Source organism: Gymnodraco acuticeps, unplaced genomic scaffold (genome assembly GCF_902827175.1).
Source record: "Gymnodraco acuticeps unplaced genomic scaffold, fGymAcu1.1, whole genome shotgun sequence".
In the NCBI taxonomy this organism is placed as follows: Eukaryota; Metazoa; Chordata; class Actinopteri; order Perciformes; family Bathydraconidae; genus Gymnodraco; species Gymnodraco acuticeps.
In genome coordinates this window covers 2,132,783-2,156,227 of record NW_022990346.1, presented here as the reverse complement: position 1 = coordinate 2,156,227, position 23,445 = coordinate 2,132,783, and the positions used below count along the sequence as shown (strand labels likewise).

The 23,445-nt window shown below is 37.8% G+C and overlaps 3 protein-coding genes across 3 annotated transcripts; 1 reads left to right on the top strand and 2 right to left on the bottom strand.

Annotated features, from left to right (window-relative positions):
* Positions 1-1,311: 1,311 nt before the first annotated feature.
* Positions 1,312-3,788, bottom strand: LOC117551137 (guanylyl cyclase-activating protein 1). Its single transcript, XM_034223870.1, has 4 exons — positions 3,482-3,788; positions 2,595-2,744; positions 2,071-2,161; positions 1,312-1,911 (listed from the first exon to the last, which is right to left on the bottom strand). Exons 1-4 carry the CDS (start codon positions 3,677-3,679, stop codon positions 1,781-1,783), a joined length of 570 nt encoding a protein of 189 aa, XP_034079761.1. The 5' UTR covers positions 3,680-3,788; the 3' UTR covers positions 1,312-1,780.
* A 5,242-nt stretch (positions 3,789-9,030) lies between these two features.
* Positions 9,031-18,004, top strand: LOC117551093 (pollen-specific leucine-rich repeat extensin-like protein 2). Its single transcript, XM_034223811.1, has 5 exons — positions 9,031-9,285; positions 11,369-11,457; positions 14,279-14,369; positions 14,933-16,953; positions 17,044-18,004. Exons 1-4 carry the CDS (start codon positions 9,210-9,212, stop codon positions 15,664-15,666), a joined length of 990 nt encoding a protein of 329 aa, XP_034079702.1. The 5' UTR covers positions 9,031-9,209; the 3' UTR covers positions 15,667-16,953; positions 17,044-18,004.
* A 973-nt stretch (positions 18,005-18,977) lies between these two features.
* On the bottom strand, positions 18,978-23,440 carry wdr77 (WD repeat domain 77). The gene is made up of 10 exons (XM_034223809.1): positions 23,039-23,440; positions 22,484-22,669; positions 22,257-22,398; positions 21,809-21,858; positions 21,467-21,537; positions 21,190-21,247; positions 20,293-20,361; positions 20,100-20,208; positions 19,951-20,019; positions 18,978-19,463 (listed from the first exon to the last, which is right to left on the bottom strand). The coding sequence occupies exons 1-10, from the start codon at positions 23,145-23,147 to the stop codon at positions 19,316-19,318; spliced, it is 1,011 nt and encodes a 336-aa protein (XP_034079700.1). The 5' UTR covers positions 23,148-23,440; the 3' UTR covers positions 18,978-19,315.
* Between the last annotated feature and the right edge of the window lie 5 nt (positions 23,441-23,445).

The following is a 23,445-nucleotide window of genomic DNA, read 5'->3' as shown; positions in this document are numbered from 1 at the left end:
AAGGAGTATGTGAAGGAAATAACTACTGTTACTGTCATTCAGGATTGATTGGTCATACATTAGATTGCGTCAAGAATAATCAAGAATAATTATAAATGATCCTAATGATCCCAGCATTGCGCACTAGCAGACGATATTTATGACTCAGCTGGCAGACGGATTAGGCAGCTTCCATTGCAAATAACAGCCAATTCACTGTGCATTGGCACAAATGGACGGTTGGTGATGATACTATCACTAATAGTAAACAAAACAGCCCGGCAATAATAAACCACACCCTGAAACTACTCATGGCTTTGAGAGCGTGTGTCCGACAACCAGCTGTGCATATTTGACTTTGGGTTTCTTGGTTTCGGATTAATATCCATAATGAGCCTGTCTCGCATGTGCTAATTATTTGCATTCATTTCATTTCAAACCTTTATTTATGCAGGTGAATCCCATTGAGATCATTGATCTCTTTTTCATTCTGGGATGGATGGTCAGTCCGAGTCTTTTGTTGATGGGTGTGTTGGTTTGTTATGGTTCCAATAGCCTAAGTCACTGTCCCCTAACAAAGGATGAAGGAATCCCCAGGGGTTATACCAGAACACATTTTACATAAAGGGGAGTGTAAGGAAGGGTTGAGATTATGAATTTAACATAATTAGATTCGTTTTATAAGATGTTGCTCCTTTTTTTTGCATTTTTGTGGCCAACTCCTTTTTCCCTAGCCTTGTGTCTGCATTGAGGGATCAACAACATGACTTGGCTTTAAGTTTGAATTTAGACAGTCCATCTGTGTCAGTAAGTGATACTAAGTCAGAATGCAAAACACACAGACACACAGAATTAAACCATTAGACAAAAAAAAGGCAAGTTCAAACTAAAACATTACTAATTAAATACTGAGATGTCTATGGCATTGATGCTGGATATCATTTTTGCCTCGCAACTTTTATTTGGTCACACAAAGGTCCTTTTTGCACGTTCTCTCATTTCACTTTATAAATGTGCATATATCTAACTAAGGTATTTTTATTTTTAAACATAAACGCTCAAGCCAACAACTTACATCATGAAAAACTCATTAATGTGGAACTGTCATTTAGCTTAATTCAGACTACAGGCTGTCTAATGCTTTAACAGTTAACTCGACAACTGAAGAACAAACAGAACGTTTTGTTAGCTTTTTGCTTATACAGTTTGCTTGAAATAACTGGAAATGCACACATGGTTGTCCCTAGGAATAACACACAGTGAAATATCAAATAAAAAAGGATTCCGAAAAAAATCACACCATTTTGAGAAAGGTATAAGGTACTTGTTTAATCTCAAATATACATCATTTACTGCTGTTTCAGATGTAGGGAGATGTAGGTGGCTCTACTGCACATTATGTGAAACACTACAATTAAGGAACCTGTAGGTTTCACCTAAACACATTTAACTGAACACGTAGCTTATGTATTGTAAAAATGCATGCAATAGCTACAACATAAATTCAATAATGGCACTTTATGGAGATTGGACTGAAATCATGTAGTTTTACACTTCAGCTAGAGTCCAACAAAGAGTTAAGGTATTAATCTGTCTTTATGTTTTGTCTGACAACATTAATATTTGTCTTTGTTAGTCTGAGTTAGTAAACTCAGAGGAGTTAAATACTGTTCTTTGACAGCGACCCAGAGATTGGTCCACATCCTTTCATCCTGATGATGATTTATGGATTATCCACCTCTTCAGCATGTGGAACGGTTATACAAAAATGTTTATTTCAGTGTCAATAAGGATAGAGGTATCAGGTGTTGGCTCTCAACTCTTCTTGAATTTTGCTGACAATATGTGTGAGGTCCAAACTCTCTGTTAGTGTCGTCAGCAGCATTTCGTCCTTCTGAATCCCCTCCATGAACTCATCATAGGACAGTTCACCTGTAGAACAAACACATACAAACACTAAGCACAATCATCTAATGCTGGTTGTCACCTGGATTCATAAATAATAAATCCTTTGCTAAGTATTTGTTATCCAGCTGTATCCCAATATTCAGGTATTATCGAATGTCTGAAGATTTCTCCCTCCGGTCTTACCATCTCCATCGACGTCAATCTTTTCAAACACCATGTTGGCAAAGTTCTCTGCTGAAATCTCACTGGTAGTGCCATTGATTGCACGGATGGACTGAACACAACACAAAGAAAGGAAATCATTACTGAACATTACATTTCAATTAGCGAATGCTTTCCAAAGTAACACACAGTACATACAATTAACCTAAGAGATATAAACTCATAACAGCAATCATCCTGCAAGTACATTAGATTCAAATAGGCCACACATTTGCAAGTGCTTCATACAGGAATCATAGTATTTTTCTTTTCATGTTATGATCATGAACATGCCATAAACTGACACATTTAATGTTTTTTTCAACCAGTAGATGTCAGCCAAGTGTCATCCATGAGCCTCTGAACCTTGAGTAACTCACAGTAGATCCTTGTTTCTCATTTGGACTCCAGTGGTCTAAGCAGGTTGTTTCAGGACAGTGTTTGGGATTTCCCTAAGTCTTTCACTAAGCCCTGCATCAGCCTTTAACATAAAGGCTCTTTCGCACCTTAATTATCTGAAGTAGCTCCTCTTGGTCGATGTAGCCACTCCTATCTACATCATACAGTTTGAAGTACCAACGGAGCTTCTGCTGCACGCCTCCCTTTAGCACCAGACTCAGAGCGGCCACATACTCCATGAAATCAATGTAGCCATCCTACGAAAGAAAAGAACATCGTGAAAATTGTCATTACCAGAGCAGTACTCATGGTATACTCCTGACATTTTAAAAACAACAATGCAAATAGTGGAATAAACTCCTGTTCCCCACCTATTTTTCAAATGTTGTTAATGTAATACGCTGATACACTAATCAACAGCGGCATGAAGAAGAGGTTTGACCTTTCTCGGTTAAAGTTGCAGGTCAGTAAGCAGCATTGATGGAATAAGCCCCCTCAGTAAAAGACTAATTTCCTCTCAATTATTTATGTTAGCAGAAACACACTAAGGAAAACACAGACAGGCAATAAATGAAAACTGCACGGTTTTAAAATAAATGAAAATGAAAATAACAACAAACCAGTGTCTCTGCATTAAAGCAGGACATAGAGTAACAATAGATGGTCAAAATAAAGTGCATGTAAAGGATTGAACATATTCTTTGTTTTTGTATCATTGGTTCTTTGCTGAGGATTATGAAGATCATTTGAATCTTAATTCTTCATAATAGCAGATTTACATAGTGAGAGTATGATTTGCATTAATTATATTAGCAGCATTATCATAAGCAATCTACTTTAAAAAATGACATCCAATGTGAAATAAACCGTTTTAAAACATTTAACAACCACTGATATTCAGTAAAGATGAGAAGCAACTAATGGTGACACTCATCTTTGCTGATAACATTAAAATGTATATATTAACCTGCCAGAGGAATATAAATGAACTTACACCGTTCATATCAAACGTGGAGAACATGGTCAGAACGTAGGCATTTGACGCTTCCGACAGATTCCTCAGGCCGAAGAACTGTTTAAACTCGTAATAGGTGAGAACTCCAGATGGGCACTCAGTCATGAATTTCCTGTACCACTGATGACTCTCACAAGCTTGTAGTTCCTCCACACTCGTCCCAGGGCTGTTTCCCATGTCTCTTTTTATAAAAATACATTTAAAAAATCCTGTAAAAACATAACCAATACCTACAACTGCATTCACTCAGCATCCAGGCAGGGTCAGCATGAAGTGTAAGAGCAGCAGCAGGGTTCACAGTACGGTTAGCACAGTTCATCTCTTCATCTCTGAGTGCGTATGAAAGGCTCAGAGTTGTAATCCATTTTGCTTGCCAGCAAAGACTTAACAACAGAAAGAGATCTATAGTCGCAGCATGAAATGCTTGTGTAGCTACATGACCCCAGCTGCCAAAACCTTAATATCAAAGATAACTGACTGATGTATTGAATCAAATATCAACTATTACAGTTGATGTATGAATTAGTGTGCTTCATGAACTATTTGTTCATTTTACCAAAAATGTTCTACCTTAAATGTATTTGTGAAAGAATGGTCTCTTTAGCACTACTTTGGTTATGAGTGGCCATCATAAAGCCTTTTAAGCATTCATTTAACAAATATCCCCCTTGTTGCTCTTTCTTTTTGTGCCTGCCTGTTCTTTATAACTGTGTTCATGCTTTTTGTTGACTAGAATACTGAATATGTGAACCTAATTTGATTTAAGTGTTGTATTTGTTGCTTTCTTTGAATGGCGTTTAATGAAACTCAGAGGGCTTGAAGTATAAGGCCGACTTCCAGGACTTTACCTAAACCAGGTCACTCAAAGAGATACTTACAAACCAGAAGACTCAAAAAGACCACAAAGAAACATAAAAGGAAAGAGACATTAAGACACAAAAAGACTGAAACAACTATTTAAGCAGAGACTACACAAAGACGCTACATAGAGACACAAAACAACAAAAAATAGATTAAAAAAGGAATTACTAAAAGTCTCCAAATGACTACAGATGTACAAGTATAAAAATAATAAGCTAAACAACCAGGAGGTGTGTGTGTTTTGCTCATTTAGGAAAGGTGGAGGGGCCGCTTGCATGTCTGTACCCAGGGGCCTCGAGTCTCATTGTCTGTTACCGCAGACATTGACATGAACTCAGCCTCACCTGAGGGGTCATCGACACATAGGGTAAAAGAGAAAGTAAACTCAGAGGTAAATATGGGCATATAAACATGAAGCCAAACTTACAATTCAGCATTAACCATATGTTTTTAAACCTCAAAAAATATTTAAGCTGTTGACACACACAGTTTGTCTGGACTAAATATTATTGCAATTCTTTGATGCAAATATCAGTTTAAAAATGTATCAGCTCACTCTAGCTTTAGGCAAGGCACGTTTATTTATATAGCACTTTTCAACACAAGGCAATTCAAAGTGCTTTACAAAAATGAAAGACATTAAGAGCATAAAGCACATTAGAAACATTAAAAAGCAAAGATAATAAAACATGAATAACAAGTACAAGTTACAGTGCAGTGTAAGATGTGAATAGTTAATTAAAAGTAGCGGCAAAAAGAAAGTATTGAGCCTGGATTGAATAGAGTTAAGGTAGTTTGTTCCAGATATTTGACAATATCCCTAACCAAATTCTCACATTCCTCTATCCCTAGTCTTCCCGTGAAATTATAGTTCCTTTGACAGTTTTCTAACCTTTTTATATTCCTTTCATCCTTCTCTTTCAATAATGTTGCATCCCCAGTCAACATATTTTCCCCTGTTTTACTCTTACCTGATCCCATCTTTGACCTTTAAACTACTTTTCTTTTCATTTCCCAGATTAGGATATTTAAACCTGTTTAAACCTGGAAGAATTTGATTTTATGGTCTTCAGAAACATTACATTAGTAATGATTATATACATATGAATTCAGTTTACAAAAAATATAAAGCAAATCATACTTACTAGTATGTATCTGTGTAAACGGTCGTATTTACATTTGTTTAAAGATGTTGGCTTCTTCCGATGAAGTCTATTTGTTTTCCCTGGACAGATCAGTGTTGCATTATATACAAAGGTAATACACATGCAGAGCTAAAGTAGTTTGATAGTAAGATATTAATTTAGATAAAAAACAATGTAATAAAATATATTATCAGTTACTAATTGACAAATGTATCACAGAAGCATTAAAGCAAGACCTGTGAACTCAACTGAAGAAAACCTGTTGACACAAATGAGATCTGGCTTCACAGATCTGTGATGTTGAAACTCAATGTTCTTACACACAATACATCTGGTTCTGATGGTATCTTCAGTTTCATTTCCATTAGCAACATCATAGTTCTCATCACAATGGAATGCAACATATGTAAGATCTTTCGATCTCCATTTCCTTTTATTTTAGTGTCTGTTTACAAATTACGTCAGCTGTTTCTCTACTTGTCTGGTATTTTCCTAATGCACAAGTCAGGGCCTGTTTCATTTGAGGCTAGAAGTACAGGGGAACAACAGGGAGGAAAATGGAAGTGGATCTGTTGAAATCCTGTAATGGTCCAGGTGTTAGCACTGACTGCTACCAAGACACTGCCAGTTCTCAATACACATGATAACATATCAACTGTGAAAAGTGGCTATATTAGATTCAATGAAATTAAAATAATAAAAGCAATAAATAACTGAAGTCATTAATTGAACTTTAGAAAAGAGCTGATGATACGCAGAACTGCTTCTGCCTGCATTTCCTGGTAGAGCCGAGCTTTACTGCGTGTTCAGCACTGTGAAGCAGGTGTGAACCGTGAAAGGCCTTTGCCAAAACATTCTTGACATTTCAGAGGGCATCAGTTGGCATGATGAATCCCTAGGAGGACAGAGAAACTGGATGGACCGGTCTGATCGTCTCCAGGACAACTGAGGTTTAGGTGCGACAGGCAGACGTCACACAAACACTGTAGCCAAGACAAGAAATACAAAACGATTGACTGGCGCTATGAAGTGCATCATTATTAAAAAAAAAATCATGATTGGAATAAAAACACCTGGCCAACTTGAAGACCAACATAATTATTAAATTATAATTAATATGTATTATTAATATATTATATGATACATCTTTAATAGAGACATTTAAAGTGTAAATGTTTGTCGTCTCTATCAATCTGATCAAGGAAATGGATCAGTTTTCCTTATTGGAATATTACTACATCAATAAAATTCCTGGATTATATATTAACCGGTGGTGGAAGAAGTGTTCAGATAAAAATAGTATCAGCATTAAGTAACTCAAGTTCCTCGTGGTATCTTTTTCTGGAGCTTTGAACCAAGTTAAGCGTTTACTGTATTGTACTGTTATTATGGTACAAAAAAAGCATATAGATATTATGATATTTAGGCCAAAGTAATGTGATTCTGATTTTACTAGATCATCATATTTTATTCTTAAATATTGCACATAAGTGTAGACTTTAAGTAGACAATTAAATATAATGTTAAAACTGATCAACAATATTATATTACAGAACAAATCAATGATTAGTGAAGTTTTATGTGGTTATATAGTACTTGAGTAAATAGTGACAGTCCGCCAGTGTGAGGTTGACCTCATCTGAACCAAGCTCGTGAAGAAACAAGGATTGTGGTTCAGCTCAGAGGGCAATTGGTAAATGAGGTTGGTGGTTTGCTTTCAGCGGTCAGCTCACTCTGAGCTTTAGAGGAGTCCTGATCCTCTTTAGCTTTTAGCATCATCTTCATGGTTATCCTGTTTATGTAGGTCACATGGTTAACCATCCCTATGTAAATAATGACGGCACAAGTTCAAGTATTACCTAAGCATGACATGTATTTATAATAAAGATTATTAACCCTTTAACTACCGGACCAAGAAAAAAGCTATGGACAAATTATTTGTTTGCATTTTTTAATGAAATGGGACACAAATTACCACAACAATTTTTTTTGACTGCCCACACAGTTTAGTTTTTATGAGCCTCTACCAACTGGTCGAGCTGGCCTTTCATGGTAAAACTGCATTTTCAACTATCATCATATACAGTACAGTATTTGTATGCATCAAACTCAAATAAAACACAAACTCAAATACATTTTTTTCTTTTATGGAAAATGAGCATATACAACCAGATATATTCATAAAAGATAATACATTATAATTGTAAAAAAAAAGAAATGGAAAAAAGTAATGTTAAGTGTTTTTCAGAATAAAAAAACTTTGCATGAAAAGTGCTATATAAATTATTATCACTCTTTCACTGTGAGACTCATAAGGCAGTACTAGATTTAGTAATATTACCATGAATCTAGCCATTTATTTACCATATTTTATTGGAAAACATCTCTGAAACTCTGAAAAAGTCATATTGCTAGTTTACCATAAAAGGCCAATTCGACCGATTGGTTCAGCATATTTTCAAAAAATAATTACACCCTTGTTAAAACTTTTTTTGTGCATCAAGTTATCTAATTCTGTTCAGTAAGTGCTCTGACACTAACATATGTCAAAAATGATATGGTTACCTTACAAAAGTTGACCAAAAATAGTGATTTCGTCAGCAGTGATTTTTAGCATGCCAACTTTCTCAGTGGAGGCTAGCTGGAGGGCATTCTGTTCGAACTACAGTGACATCTAGAGGTTGTTTTGTGCATAACATGTCAACTAGATGGTAGAGCTGGCTGAATCAGATGGAGTTACACTTTTTTTTTTATTTTTCAACAAGATATCAAGACACAAAATGTGCTCTACCAAATTGTGGCGCTGGCTGTTAAAGGGTTAAGCTGCTTATTTTTGCCAATGAGTATGAATAAATGGCTGTTTGTTTGAAATGTGTTATTAAAAGAAAACATAATCTTGCAGGTGTGGATAATGGACCCTGTACCCTCGTGTGATTTGTGGTTGAGATAAATGAAAAAACACATTAAATATACAGAAACCAATATTTTATAATAAATATGGAGGAGGAAATGTGTTCCGTGAGATCTAGTACCCTGTACCTATTATCATAACCTTTTGTTAGGGAAATAATAACTGTAAATATGTCCAATGTAAAGCAGCAAACAATTTTTCTCTGTTACCAATAATTCTCGCTTTTGAAAGTAACAAAGATATAATAAAGTTATTCAGAAGTATTTTTTATTACACATTTATACCATAAGAGATGTTATTTCCCATCAACATCTTACTTACTTTTGGAAGAAGGCCTAAGCACCGATGAGCTATATACAATTAGAGTTAGTTTATGAAGAGAATTCAAAGTAGATCTTTGTCATTGTCCAACACTGAATACTCCTAATGTGTCTAGAAAATGATAAGTGTAACAACCAGCCCTGCTTTGAAGCGCACATGAGTGCACGAGCGACTCATTCAGTGCGCAGGTGAGATTTGCGCTGGAATGTGTGTGAAAAGGAGAGCGAGGCCTCACCTGTTAGGAGTGTATAAAACAGGGAGGCACGGTGAAAGGGGGTGGGCGGGGTTAGCTCCATTTTCTCTGTATGTCCCGAAAAGTTTGCAACAAATCAGTGGAGTCAGATTTAGCAGGCGCGCGAGGGTGCACCTGTCGGGATAGTAACTCACCTGCGCTTTACCATTTCATTCAAAATGCGTCAATAAGTATAGAGCCGACCAGTCGTAGCTGCGTTTTAACTTATCAATAATCATGAGGAAGGGTCTGAATTTTCTGGGTCGGAAGAACCAGTCTCTTTTCGACACCAATACCAAAATGAAGGACATGGGTGAGTACAATGTGAACAGAGCCCATTGGCTAGAGAGTTAGTCCTCACTTTAAACTTTTACTGAAGAGCAACACGACCTTTGTAGGCTACCAGATGTTGTCATGGACAGAAGTGTTATAACCACGAAGCTCCCATATGTACAGCTGTTGGTCCTAAAGGAAATCACAACAGTATTTTGGTATTTTTGCAATGACGTGATGAATAGGCAGCAGCAGGTGAAATCAAGATAATAAAAACCTGTTCTCAATGATAAAGTCCAAGTCTGGCTCCACACTGACCTGTCCTCTGTCCTCTACACATTGTGTTGACTTACAGTAGTGTGCTTTAGTGTCGCCCTAACAATGCTTTGAGGAAACAAGGGATTGTGTAGGCATAGCTATAAACTCCAGTCAAGTGGAAACATTGGTGTAACTGAATATCTCCCAGACCCAGCACTCTGAAATGTGATTTATGTCTAAAACATTTCGTCTCACTGCTCGTGTTTAACACATTTTTGTTGTTCTGACCTGCCTCGGTGGAGTTTATGTGAGTCAGCTATAATTTTAGATACACAACAAAATAATGTTGATGATGAGGTGATTGGGATCATCACATACAATTACTTTCAGTTGTGAAAACAATGTTATGACAATTCAAATGAAATAAAATATCTGTTGTTATACTATTTGCTATACTACTATTTTGTACTATCGTACATTGATAAACAAATACATTATTTATTTAAGAGAATAGTGAAACAAAAAACATAACAGCATATTTATATGCAATAACAACACAGCACTCTGTATTTGCTGAAGGAGACCATTAGATAAAAGATCTAGAAAAAGATAGTAAGTGGACCTTGGGCTTAGTTCTTACTTTGCCAAACTATAGCAAATCAAATGTCTAAAATTAAGATCATGTTTACATATGTAGGCTACTCCTATGGCTTGTGTGGCATCAGTTCAAGCAGGAAATAGGAGGGATTAATATGCAAATCCGTAATATGAGAGGGAATATTTGTTAATTTAAATAAGGCAGGTGCACAATAGGGAAACTTCACATTTGGTTGAACTGGTTGGACATTAAAAGCAATTCTTCCTGTAGTTTTTCATTCTGAGTTGATTGCTTTTGAAGTGACAGCATCATACTGTATGTTTTAAAATGCATAAACATCACAGGGGGAACATGAGTAAAAGGTCAATCCTATTAAGTAAAGTAAAACACTTTGCTGTCTTTGTTTATAATATGTAGCTCTGAACAGCAGACGCCTTTGAGTGACAAGTTTCTTTCAACATTCACTTATTGGACAGAGAAGCTGACTGACGTGGAAGGAATGCACGACATTTATTTTCTCAAACCAAGCGTGGAGACCTCTAGTATTATCAGTTAGTTTAGTAGAATGGTTTCTTATTGTTTCACATCTTAAGCTGGATGGGGATGAGTTTAGTGATTGCCTTGGTCTCGGTGCCCTTTCAAGTCAACCTTTCACCTTTGGGCCACAAACACAAATGTTAAGAAAAAGACCAACAGACCATTTTCTGAGCATTTCCACAAAACATTGAAGAATGATATAAATATCCCATATCCACTTTGACTTACACATGCAGGATCATTAAGCTCTGCTGTTTGCAGTACAAACAATACATATTTAAAGAACTTCAAAAGCAATATACACATTCATATTTAGCCAACCAGTTCTTTAAAAAAAGGTATGTTAAGTAGTGTCATTTAAGCTCAATTTATTCAAATAAATGCTAACCTTTACATTTTACACACTAGTGAAATATAAACTAAGATCACAATCATGTGTTCAGCTGCCAGTAACTATATATTTTTCAACAACACTACCTTTACAGCACATATGATCACACTGTAACTACTAAGAGTCCACTTTGGTGCATAGAGTATCTCATCACCTGCAAAATGACCAATTCATTGTAAAGTATTTGGCTCTGTTGGTCTGTGTCTTAGACCAACCACATTGCCAAAATATTCACATAGGATTGAGCAATGTAATGGCTTAAATCATCAACTGAAACCCACTTTGCTCACTAAGGACCTGCCACAACATAGTAATCTGTTTTGTTTTTTATTTACTTAGACAATGTGGACCTGGTGCTGGAGTCATCAGCGATCCTCGAGTCGGGGACTGCCAGTGTGCGGGCCAGACCCACCGTCAAGCATCATGCTGTGAGTATCTCAGTAAAGCTTCATGCATGTATTGTTGTACATATTCACAATTTTCAGTTTCCTGAATGAAAATATCATATGATATGCATCTGAGCAGACTCTCCCTCGTCCGTCATTTACCTGCAATTAAATGATTACTGAATATTGTACCCTGTATCTGCAGAGCTGGACATATTCAAATGAGCTGATAAAGAATGTTTATTGTTTGACTGGATTGGAATCTGGGTCGGATCTTTAACAAGCACAGGCCAGGGCGCTACCAAGTCATTGTTAATCAATCATTTACTATGTTGTCAGAATAGCATTGGTGTTTGGTGAGTCGGATAAAACTGACAACTGATACTTTTCTTATAAAGTATTTGTAGTAGGGCTGTGAACAGTGATGTAACTCACAATGCGATTTTAGTCCAAAATGTTTTTCTTAATTGAAATGCTATTACCATCCAGGTGCATTACAAAGCATACTGTAAGACAAAAGCTAATTTATAATAATAAAAACAGTCCCTTAAGCTTTACTTGCATTCAGGGTAGTTTTCAAAATGGACATTTGAAATTACTGCAAAAACATTGTGGTTGATACATTAAATATAAACAGCCACATTTGGTTTTAGTATATTAATAAAGTATCCCAAGTTGTGGAAAGTAACTAAGTACAATAAATAAGTATTGTACTTAAGTACAGTTTTTACTTTACTGAGTAATTTATTTTGATTCTACTTTATACTTCTACTCTAATGCATTTAAGAGTTACATATTGTTCACTCACAAGGGCCATTCTGTAGCATAATGAGCCCTTTAGTTTTGTATAATCCTTTGTTGATAATAGTTTTATAAATTCAAGTACATTTTTTATTGCAGGAATTTTATTATGTTCTCTTTGTGGCATTGATACCTTTACTTAAGTAATGATCCAAGTGTTTCACCTCTGTGTATAAGTGTAGATATCCCAATATGCTGAGTTAGTTTTATTTGTAAGTGGTTCGGGAAGATTCACCTTAACTTGTATCAGCCTGAATGACTGTCATGCCTCCCATTATATCGTCATGGTGCATATAAATAAAGCGCTCATCTCTGCTATGGTTCACACACCTCAGTGTTTGGGAGTGTTCTGTAACGGTGTCTGAGGCATGTGTTTGGCGTGACACACCCAGCACATGGGCAGGACAGCTGAGACTGCTGAAACAAATGAAAGTGAGTCACAGCTTAGGGAACAAAGAGACAAAATCAATCTGGATCATACGCCATCTTTAGAGACACGCCCTCAACCTGTGGCGCAGTCTTCATACCTTTCCAACAAACCACATAAATGCCCTGCGGGTGTTAGCCAAGAGAAAGATTTAGGGTGTGATATCAGGCAAATGTTCAAGTTATTCTAGTATCGAACGCAAACATTAAAAGGGCTGAAAAGCAGTTTAACCGCAACTATAAGAACCTTATTCATTACCAGCCTAAGGAATAAGTATGTTTTTTTAATTGAAATTGGTGTAAGCTTGTTGCTCAATTGTAATAGCAAATTACTCAGAGCCTGCAGCCCAATTAAAACAAAAGGTACAGCAGATTATTTTCTTGTCTCTGAAATGATTTTGGTTTGCCCCTTCGAAGGGCATACAGTATACCAGTTAACTCACATGGACCTTTATTGTGTCAACACTGTGTGTGTTTAGTTTGGTTGCCATATTGGAAACAGAGGCCTCTAATTGACAGACTACAATTTTAGCAGCCTGGCCCATATTAACAGTAGGACAATATCAAATCAAATCAAGTTTTATTTATATAGCACATTTATAAACGATTTTTGGTCAAGCCAAAGTGCTGTACATATAATAAATATAGCCTACAGTAGAGACACTTTACAGCAAATACAACAGCACAGATTGTTCAGAATATCAGTATGAGAAAAACGACACCCTCTATCCTTATATAATTAATAATAGGTGTATCCTATGAATCACTTCGTGCTCCTCATAACTAAAGTATGTGGAAGAGTGCTGTTCAATTAAAACAATTGAAATATATATTATTTTAAATCAGATTCATACATGTGGTAAAATAATAATTAAAAAAGCATTAATGAAAATATAAGGTTCCTCATAATACCAATATCTGAGAGCCTTGTTGTATTAATGGCAAATGGGACATGTAAATCTGTTTCGAAGGGACATTGAAGGCTGTTCTCAATTGCTGAGAACTGGTTTGTTCACTCAAGGAGCGACCTGTCTGCTGCATTCGACACGGTGAATCATCAGATCCTCCTTCGCACTCTCCAAGAACTTGGAGTTTCAGGCTCTGCACTTTCCCTCATTACCTCATACCTCAAAGACCGCAAGTTCCCATCAGCAAAAACACGTGGGTTTGCTATCCTGGCTCCAAAATGGTGGAATGAGCTCCCCATTGACATCAGGACAGCAGATAGCTTACACACCTTCCGGCGCAGACTGAAAACTCATCTCTTTCGACTCCACTTCGAGCAATAGAACTATTAACAAAGCACTTATATACTAATAAAGGACTGGCTTACCTAAAGCCAGTTGAGTAGCACTTGAAATGTTTTTGCTCTATGAAACCTGATACTTATATGATTCTGTTTTCTTCAAGTTTGTATTTTGTTGGTCGAACGCACTTATTGTAAGTCGCTTTGGATAAAAGCGTCAGCTAAATGCAATGTAATGTAATGTAATGTAATGTAATGAATACTCCCAGTAAAAAAACAAAAACAACGTTTCTAAGTGCCTTTTTATTTTGTTGCTGTTATTAATCCATTCTTGTTTTCTGTGTTGAACTTATCAAATATCAACAGTTTAATGTTTTTTCCCCCTCACAGTCCACATCTGACAGTTTTCAAGGGTATGCCGTCCCGACACCCAAAGTCCCCCTCCTTCCACCGATCAATGGTCCAAAGACCAACGGCTCAAGTGAGTGTCTCCCTACTTCAAATATGTACATCAAGTTTAACATGTTGAAGAATTTCATTATTTACTCTCTGAAGGACTCAGATTACTTGCGGTTCCTTTACTCAAACTAAGTTGATGGATTAAAGCAATCAGAAAGTCGCCGTAAAGTATTAAAAAAAGAAGAAGCGGGGCAGGTAAATGTTTGTCCAGGCTGTTGCTCAATAACCTTCCTGAATGTCTCAACTGCCTTACCAGATGGCAAGATTGTTTACAAAATGGGAGTGTTTGTCGTAGAAGGAGGGGGAAGTAATTCATTTAATATTATCTAAGCATTCTAAATCTATGTGTGATAAATACACAACTTAGTTATTTTCATCATTAAACGTTGATTCTTCTTGATCTACTTTTTGAAACTTGTTTTTGATAAACCGTTGTATAAAACTTTTATATAAAATGTAAGCACATCATTACATCCATGTTTCTTAATTATTCTAATTACTCTTACAGAATGTATATTCTTGTAACAATGTTTTAAGTGTTCTCTTAGTGTACACTTTCTCAGTTATTCTCTATTCTTTACACAGTTGGTGGACATCACCTTTCCAATGGATCTGTTATATCTGTGCCCGACCTTGTGGAGGGGGAAGTATTTGTTCCTCCTCCCCCTCCCTCAATGGCGCCTCCACCCCCTCCACAGACTTTTGTCCCTCCTCCACCAGACTTCATGGGCGACCTGAACACTCTAAATTTGGCAAAACCGTCCTCACTGGCACCCTTCGCGGATGAAGAAGACTTTACCTTCATTAAACCGCCACCAATGGCTCCGCCAAAGCCTCCATCTACTTGCTCTTTATCATCTGTACCCATTTCTAGCCCCTCGCCAGGCAACCTACCTGAGTGCCCAGCTTTTGCCCCACCTCAGCCTCCTTCTGAAAGGACACTTAAGTCTCTTAAGAAACCACCCGAAAAACCCATCAGACTGTCCTCTATGTTCAACTTGGACTCCCCACCACAGAGCCCTGCCCCACCTCCCCCTGTGCAGAGAGCAACAGTGTCCAGTTTCAATCCCAGAAACACAGCAAAGCTTTACAATGTTCCTCAGCCCTCAATTCTCAGCGGGTATCAGGAACATGACCCAAGACCAAAGCAAATGTTACTCCTGGAAGATTCTGCATCTGTTAACTCTTCTCAAGTGCTTGTTGCGGTGGATGGGAAATCCCCTAAATTGGCCACACCGTCCAAACCAGTTTTCAAAGAAGTACAGGAACTGAAAGAGCCCTTACACATAACCCCAAACCCCTTCATCACGCCTGCCTGAGCCAAAAAAGGAGGCTAAAACAGCGATAGTTCTAACAAAGCCAGACATTGGCAAATCTCTCCAGCCTCCACCTCAGACATCACCACAGCTTCAGAGACCAAAGGTTTCTCAGGTGAATTCAGAGACAGTCAACGACAGACTTGAAGAATCTCCAAGTCAAAGTCGCAAATTCAAATACAGTCCGTTAATAGATCGCAAACTACGCAACCTGAAGAGTAATGAATCTAACGGGGCACGAAATGGACCTGTAGCCTCGCCACTGGCTCTTTTGAAGGCGGCTAAAGACAGAGATAAACACAGATTGAGTAACACTCTGTCACGGGAAAACAGCAGCAAGTCACATCAGGAGCCTAGTGCAATCATTCAACCGAGTCCCAATTCCTTTATCGTCAGCCCAAGGTCCAGCTCAACTTATTCTCCAACATCTCCAGAAAGATTGCAGGAGAGTTCAAAGTCTGTCAGTCCTGTGGTACATATGCAAACTATTCAGGGTCCAGAGAAACCCAGCAGCCCTGCTCTGGTCATAGATCAAACGCTATCCAGAAGTTCAGCGCTCAATAGGATGGCTGCATCCACAAATAGGACCAACCTGGTTGAGCAGAAACAACATGCAGTGCAAACCCCTTTAAAGTCTCAATCCACACAGCCTGAGGAGTTAAGTATGCCACTACTCACTCCACCGCCAGAGTTTGATGACTTTGACGATTATGACGATTTTATGGAACCCCCTCCTTCCATGCCTCCACCTGACCCTCCCATGAAAAAGGTACCAGCGCCAACGCCAACACCAACACCAAAACCAAAACCAAAACCACCAACAACACCACCACCACCACCACCACCACCAAAAAAGATCCCACTACCTCCATCTCAAGTTCCACCTCCTCCTCCTCCTCCAAAGGCCAAACCCCCACCAGTTCTAAAACTCCCACCTCCTGACATTGATGCAAAGCCAAAGCTGCAACCCCAGACCAAACCAAAAGCCGTCCCTTCTCAGCTACCATCTAATCTTTCACCCAGCCAGGCCACACTCCAGAGCATCTTACAAAAAAAGATGTTGGAAATGGACCACAAAATGGCCACAGTGAAGGAGGCAGAGTCCAGTTCTGATGACTGGGGTGCCGCCTTGCCCGAGGAGGACTATAAGGTCCCTGTTGTCCCCAGAGCCCGACCACAGAGCAAGAATTACCCTGTTGTCAACAAAGTACCAACCCTAAACATGCAGGAGCTGGAGGATAAATTGGTCAGAAAATATCAGGAGTCTTCCTCAATGAAAGTTCCCACCAGGTAAAATATGGCAGTTTTTTTCTCGAGACAATAAGCCCAATGTTTGTGTACAGTATAAATTCATAATCATTCATTTGTTGTTCTTTTCAGTAACGGAACGCAGTCAAAACATCAGTATGGTATGACCTTTACAGTTCGGCCTGGAACCAAACAGCCCATAACCCTCGTCAGTAAAGGGGAGCCTTAATGTGCTAATGGGAAAGTGGTTCTTGTGTGATTGGATAATGTGACCTTGCATCAGAAGTACAATGTGGGGGGGAGGGAGCACTTTGAACAAATGTGGTTAGAAAATACGTTAAGAATGTTTTATAACAACGGTCTTCTCAGTTCTGAATGTTCTCTCAATGTATTTCTCAATTTGGAGAACGCACTTTCAATGTCAAATATTGTTTTCTGTTTTTGTATTTTATGTTTTTAAAGCATCAGTCTGGTGGACAATTTATTTTGGCTGCTGCTGTTTAATCAGCCTAGATGTATATATTCCATACACATAAGTTTGAATTAGTGCCAATGGCAGAATGGTTAAATTCACAAGACAATATTCAAAGTTATCCAAAGCTGAGTGAAAATAAAACATCTGAATAAAGTCTGACGGATGTATCCGTAATCTTGATTGTATAATACAAAAATAATGTACAGTACAATTATTGTGGTTCATGCTGTAGTCGCATGTCTAATAACAGAAATGTTCTTTCACTGTTACATGTACAATATGCTAGGTCCTCGGGGGTGAATCAAACAGCTAATTCAGACAAGTGTGTTTCAGTTGGATTGTTTCTCATATTTATTGATCCAGGAAATGTTTTTCCCTCTTTATGAGTTATTTGACTGTAAAATGGGTGTTTATGCATCTGCACTCGTTGTAAATATATCAGTTCATATAATATTATATCAGAACTTAAAATATGTAAGATGCAATTGTATGTACATGTTAAGGTTGTATAATCAAAGTATTTAAAATAGAGGTTGTAAAGTCTTAAAACAGAGACGTTCATCTATTCCAAATGTTGTCCAAAAACTAACTGGAAAATAAATTCAAGCATTAATTGCATGTCTGGTGGAGTTTTGTTGTGCCGTTTTAAGCGTTTGTTTGGACGTCTTATTCGAGAAAAGACAAAGATGACTGCTTTTGAGTTTGCATATGAAAACAACTGGTAGACAGAGTAGTGGATAATATAGTAATTTGACATTAAGGATTCATTTCAAACATACATTTTTTAACCTAAAATATGTTAAATCTCTTTTTTAAGCTAGTAAAGTTCTTTCAATATTCTTAAGCATTGCAATTGTTAGTATTAAGCCATTTGTTAAATGAATTGCATCTTCATATGTATATGTTGGCTCAAACTTAACTTTGTAAAGGCAATGAAAGATATTTCATATAAAAGGTGGTCAGATTTTGGTCAAGTGTTTTCTTCACTTTCGCCACAACACATGGAGCTGGTGTCATGTGAATAAAATAATAGCATCTCAGACCGGCCTATGTCAGACCACAGATTAGCAATGAGAACCAATGACCTGCCACTCACTTTGAAAACATGTAATCTTGTTAACTTCTGAGCTAACCGCCCACACAACACACTACCCTCATTTGACCCAGCAGTGTGTGAAGAGTGTCTGCCCCAGTCTGGTGTGCATGCAAATACTAATATAAACTAAATGAAACACTATAGCAATGACCGGGACACACCTGTTCATTTGGGATTTTAGTGCCTTTTCCATTAAAAAAAGCATTTTATTAAAGACGTCTTATTCTCAATAACTTGTGTCATGTCACCCAATGACAAATAAAACAAAAAAATGTATTCTTATACGAGGGCTTATTTTATAGCATATTAGTATCTTTTTGGATCATTACAAATCAAACACTTCATGTTTCTTTCAGTATGCAGTTAATGGCTAACTATTAGTTATAATATGGTATAATCCTCAGACACATTGTTTAAGTCTTCATCCCTACAACTGTTCCTTCCTAAAGTCTTGCTGATGTCAACATGTAGTAGATTCAAGGAAATAGAAAGAAGTGTCAAATGCTCTTGCCTTTACATCAGGACGTTACCTTTAATGTAAAATTATGCAAATACAAATGGGTTGCCTTAAGTGTAATTACACATGGAAATGCTATACAGTATGAAGGAAGTGGATAGAGACAGCAATTATAGAGAAACTATTGCTCTACCAGGTCGGGATCAGCAGAGCAATAGTCCAAATATTCAGCAAATATCTGGAGTACTAAATGACAATTACAAACTTTAATCAATATTGCCTGATGTTTTAGACACGCATGACCCCCCTTAAAAAAAATAGGGGGGTAAGTACTCATCTTGATACATGCTCTTTCCAAGGTATGTGAGCATTGGGTTTAAGAGGGAGAGTTTAGGGCTTTAGCGGCCGGATCCACCGTGTGGTGAAGCACGAGGTGATCCCAGCCTACGGTTGTTAGGGTGTTGGAGCCATCGTGGAGCCAGCAGACACCTTTGACAAAGTCCTGGTGCCGCCGATCTCTAAGTCTAAAGAGGAAGAAGAAATTATTACTTAAAACTGGGCAGTAATTCAATATCACAATCTTGAGATAGAAATAACATCGTCTTAATCAATAATAACAAGCAAATACTAGATTAACATTTTTCATGTGATCTGATATAAATTACTTTGAGAGAGTGTCATTTAAAAATTGTGGTTTTTGCTTAAACATCCCATTAAAATGACCAATGATTACCAAGCATGACCAAACAATTCCCCTGCATTTCTTAGTATCCGCTGGAGTGTTTTTTCTCTATAATTCCACTAAAACTTGTTGATTTTGCACTTAAATTCCTAATTACATAATTTAACACTCATACTAATTCACACAAGCAAATACAATTATTGTTATGTTGTAGACATCTAAACTGGGTTAGAACATTTTGGACAAATTGCAAAGCCCCATGATTATGTATTGTATTGATTACATTTTTTTTATTGACTTAATTCTTAGTATGAAGTTAAAGGACTCACATTTCTTCCAGGTCGGAGTTCATTACAGCAAGGGAACAATCATCACTTATGGAGGCTAGCAGGGGGGTACTGGGAGGGGGGAAATTAGTTAAAACTTTGTAGAGGAGCAACACAAGAGCTAATAAAACGTTGTTAGAAATCAGAGTTACCTGTGTGTAGAGAAGGCCAGCCCATTAACTCCGCGGCTGTGAACACTCACCAACTGGGCCGGCTCTGTTCCCAGGAAGTCCTTCATGGTCACTCTACCCAGCGCATCACCTGAGGCACAATAAAAAGGATCAGAACCACAGAGGCTGCCAAATAAATGTCTCCTTCAATCAGTAACCTGCTGCTGGAACTTACCAAATGCAATGGTGCTCCTGTGGTGGGGGTGCCAGACGACAGTGGTAGGGGAGCAGATTGACTCTACATCTGAGACAAACACAAAATCGACAATGGAATATGCATTATATCAAAAATTGCTTAAGATGTACTTCCATTCATTAAGCTGGACAGACTATTATAATGCATTTCAACTGCGTACAGTACAACTCTACTCAGCACGACTTGGTCTTTTCGGTTTTCCGTTAAGGGAAAGTTATAGAAAGTACCAGGTACTTTTTTTGGTACCACCTCGGTCAAGGTTCCAAGCATGCTGAGCGTATATCCAATCTGATACAACTGTAAATTAATTAAAAACTCTCCCATTGATAGGTTTGATAACAAAAAACCTTGCGCCTCTTGCTTATCAGTGAGAATGATAATGTAAGACATTATTAGGATGAGATATAGTAGCTTTTAGACTGAGAATATATAAAAAGGTAGTTGGATAGCTAAATGTTTGATTAAATAGTACAGCAAAAAAGTCACTTTCACACATTCCCTGATCTTGACAGAGATATGCTCAGACAGAGTTCCCATAGTGTGAGTGGGTGAACTATTAAGTACAAACCGCAGATTTTAAGAAAGGGCAGCCTAGGAAACTATGCCAAGCACTGCACTGTACATTTTAAGTAAGTTTGAATGGTATCAAAAGTGAGTCGAGTCGAGCAATGACAATATGGCATTAGACTTAGGGATCAATAGACACCAGACGAAGGCTCGTTAGCTCAGCCAGACATCATGGACTATCTAGATTGTTAGACATTTGTCTGTCAGCGATACTATTTTCCACTGTAGCACCAACAAAAATTCCTGTTTCGTCAATAACCTGTCAAAAATATCAGGTGCTGTTTTTTCAAATTGGGACGTGTTGCTCACCTATTCTTGAGGCTGGTTTGTCTGGCTTCCTCCTGTCCCACATCAGCACACGGCCATCCTGAGGGAAAGCCGATAACAGGTTGAGTTTGACTGAAGACAAGTTTAGACATGAAATTATCTCTCTGCACTTCATTAATGCAGGACTTTAATTCACAGCATTAATACAAGTATCATAACAAAAGATGAAACATCACGCTCAAAATGTAGTTCAGGCAGTCAATGTTTGTTAGGTGTTGTGTTCACAACAATATGTGCCAACTGAAGATCAGTATCATACCTGACCACAGGAGACGAAGATAGACTCATCTGTCGGACTGCAGGCAACACAACTGACTGGCTGTGTGTGCCCTGGAGGAAGAAAAAAGTGGGGACAGGTATGGCTTTTACCATCTTTATGAATGAACATTTCCTTTTTTAAATTAGGGCTGTCATTTTTTTATTTTTTTATTACTGGTCACATGGACACAACTACATGTCCGTCTTGTTATACAATGAAACTTCTTGTATTTCAGAGAAAAGCAATCAGTTAACAGTTCTTAAAAACTAACTGAATATTATTTTAAAAATAACATTTCTAGTATATAGATATTCTGAGAGCAGTTTTGAGATGTTCCTTTACCATGGTAGGTAGTAAGGGCCATATCCTGAGTGAGATCCCAGACTTTAATTCTGCAGTGAACGACAGGGGAAGAGATGCATTGTTATTAGAGCTGCAACAACAATAAGCACCAATTATTTTTGAAAATGTGTTAAATGTTTATTTAAATGTTACTGCAAAAATGTCAGAAAATGCTTTTCAATATCGAGATGCCTTCTCTTTTATCCGTTTCATATCATATTTAACTGAATAGGGTTTAGGATAAAATAAGACATTTAAAAAAGACGTAAATGATTAGTCTAGAAAATACTATACAGATTAATGAATAATACAAAATAATTGTTACAGGCAGACCTTATTGTGATAAGAAAGGTGAGAGAAAAAAAGTGAAAAAAATCCTAATGCTGAAGTTTTACAACATGTTTCTGTTCTGGATGTGTGCGTGTACTTAGAAAAAATTATGTCTCACCGACAGTCCATGCTTCCAGTGACAGCACCACTTCCTCCACTGATTGGGCTCACTGTTGTGACAATGTGGTCATGCTCATGTTTGGTGAAGCGATTCACTAGCAGGCGTTCATCCTCTGCTAATTCCCAGAGCTCCAAGGCACCTGAGAAGGAACCAATTCAATAAACTCTAGTTAAGCACGTAAAGACGATTGCTTGCTTCGTAACTGCTGCAAATGTTTTTCTTACCTGAGTCTGATGCAACAAGAATACCCTTTTCTGATACCCATTTCACATCTGTGACTCCAGCCTCAGTTTGCACACCAGCTTTGCAGAGTCCCTCATTGGGGGCCTGCTCAGGGTCGCTGTAGATCCAAACAGATCCCTGCCAGTTTCTGCCAGAGAGGCTGGAGGCACCGAGCAGGAGAGTGCCGTCTGTGAAGAGAGCCAATAAGGAAAGACATTAAAAAAAAAACATACATACATAATTCTAGGCCACAGAAAAATAAAATGACTTGTTAACAGTCACTATGTTCAAAAATGGCTAGTCTCCAATCCACCAAGTAGTTCATATTCAAGCTGTATATTGCAATGGGTTTCTCAAAAACGAGCCACCTGCAACCACTGACCTAGTGTGCATATGCAGCTTTTAAAAACAATGAAATGTATATTGTATATACACCTAATCACGAGGGGAGGGAAGCCTTCATATCAGTACATACGCACATATACTCAATAATAATAATAACTACGTAGCGGCCCCACGTGTTTACCTGTGTACATTTCAACTAGCTTGCCTCTCACCTGCTCTGTACTGCGCGCAGCTCAGATGCTTCTCCATGCACGCTGGAGCATTGGGAGGTATGTTCCAACAGTTATCCTTGATCATGCTAGTATCCACTGCACTTTTCATTCAGGCTACGTACTTTTTTTCAATGACTACAGCTATAGTTTTCCAAACCAATTTAGCACGATTTTAACGTTAGCTAGCTAGCTGTTACAGTTTGACTGAGGACCGGGTTCGTCTTTGGTTGAGTTAGGAAAGGTAACTAACAAGTTGGCTTGCTTTAGCTAAATATTGCTTCAGATTTCGTTCAAACAATGAATGAACGACTCAACAGCAACCATTAATGTATGCAACACATGGGAGCGATGAACAGACACTTCCTGGTCTCTTCTTCTTCTTTGGTGTTTTACGGCAGTTTTCTTCC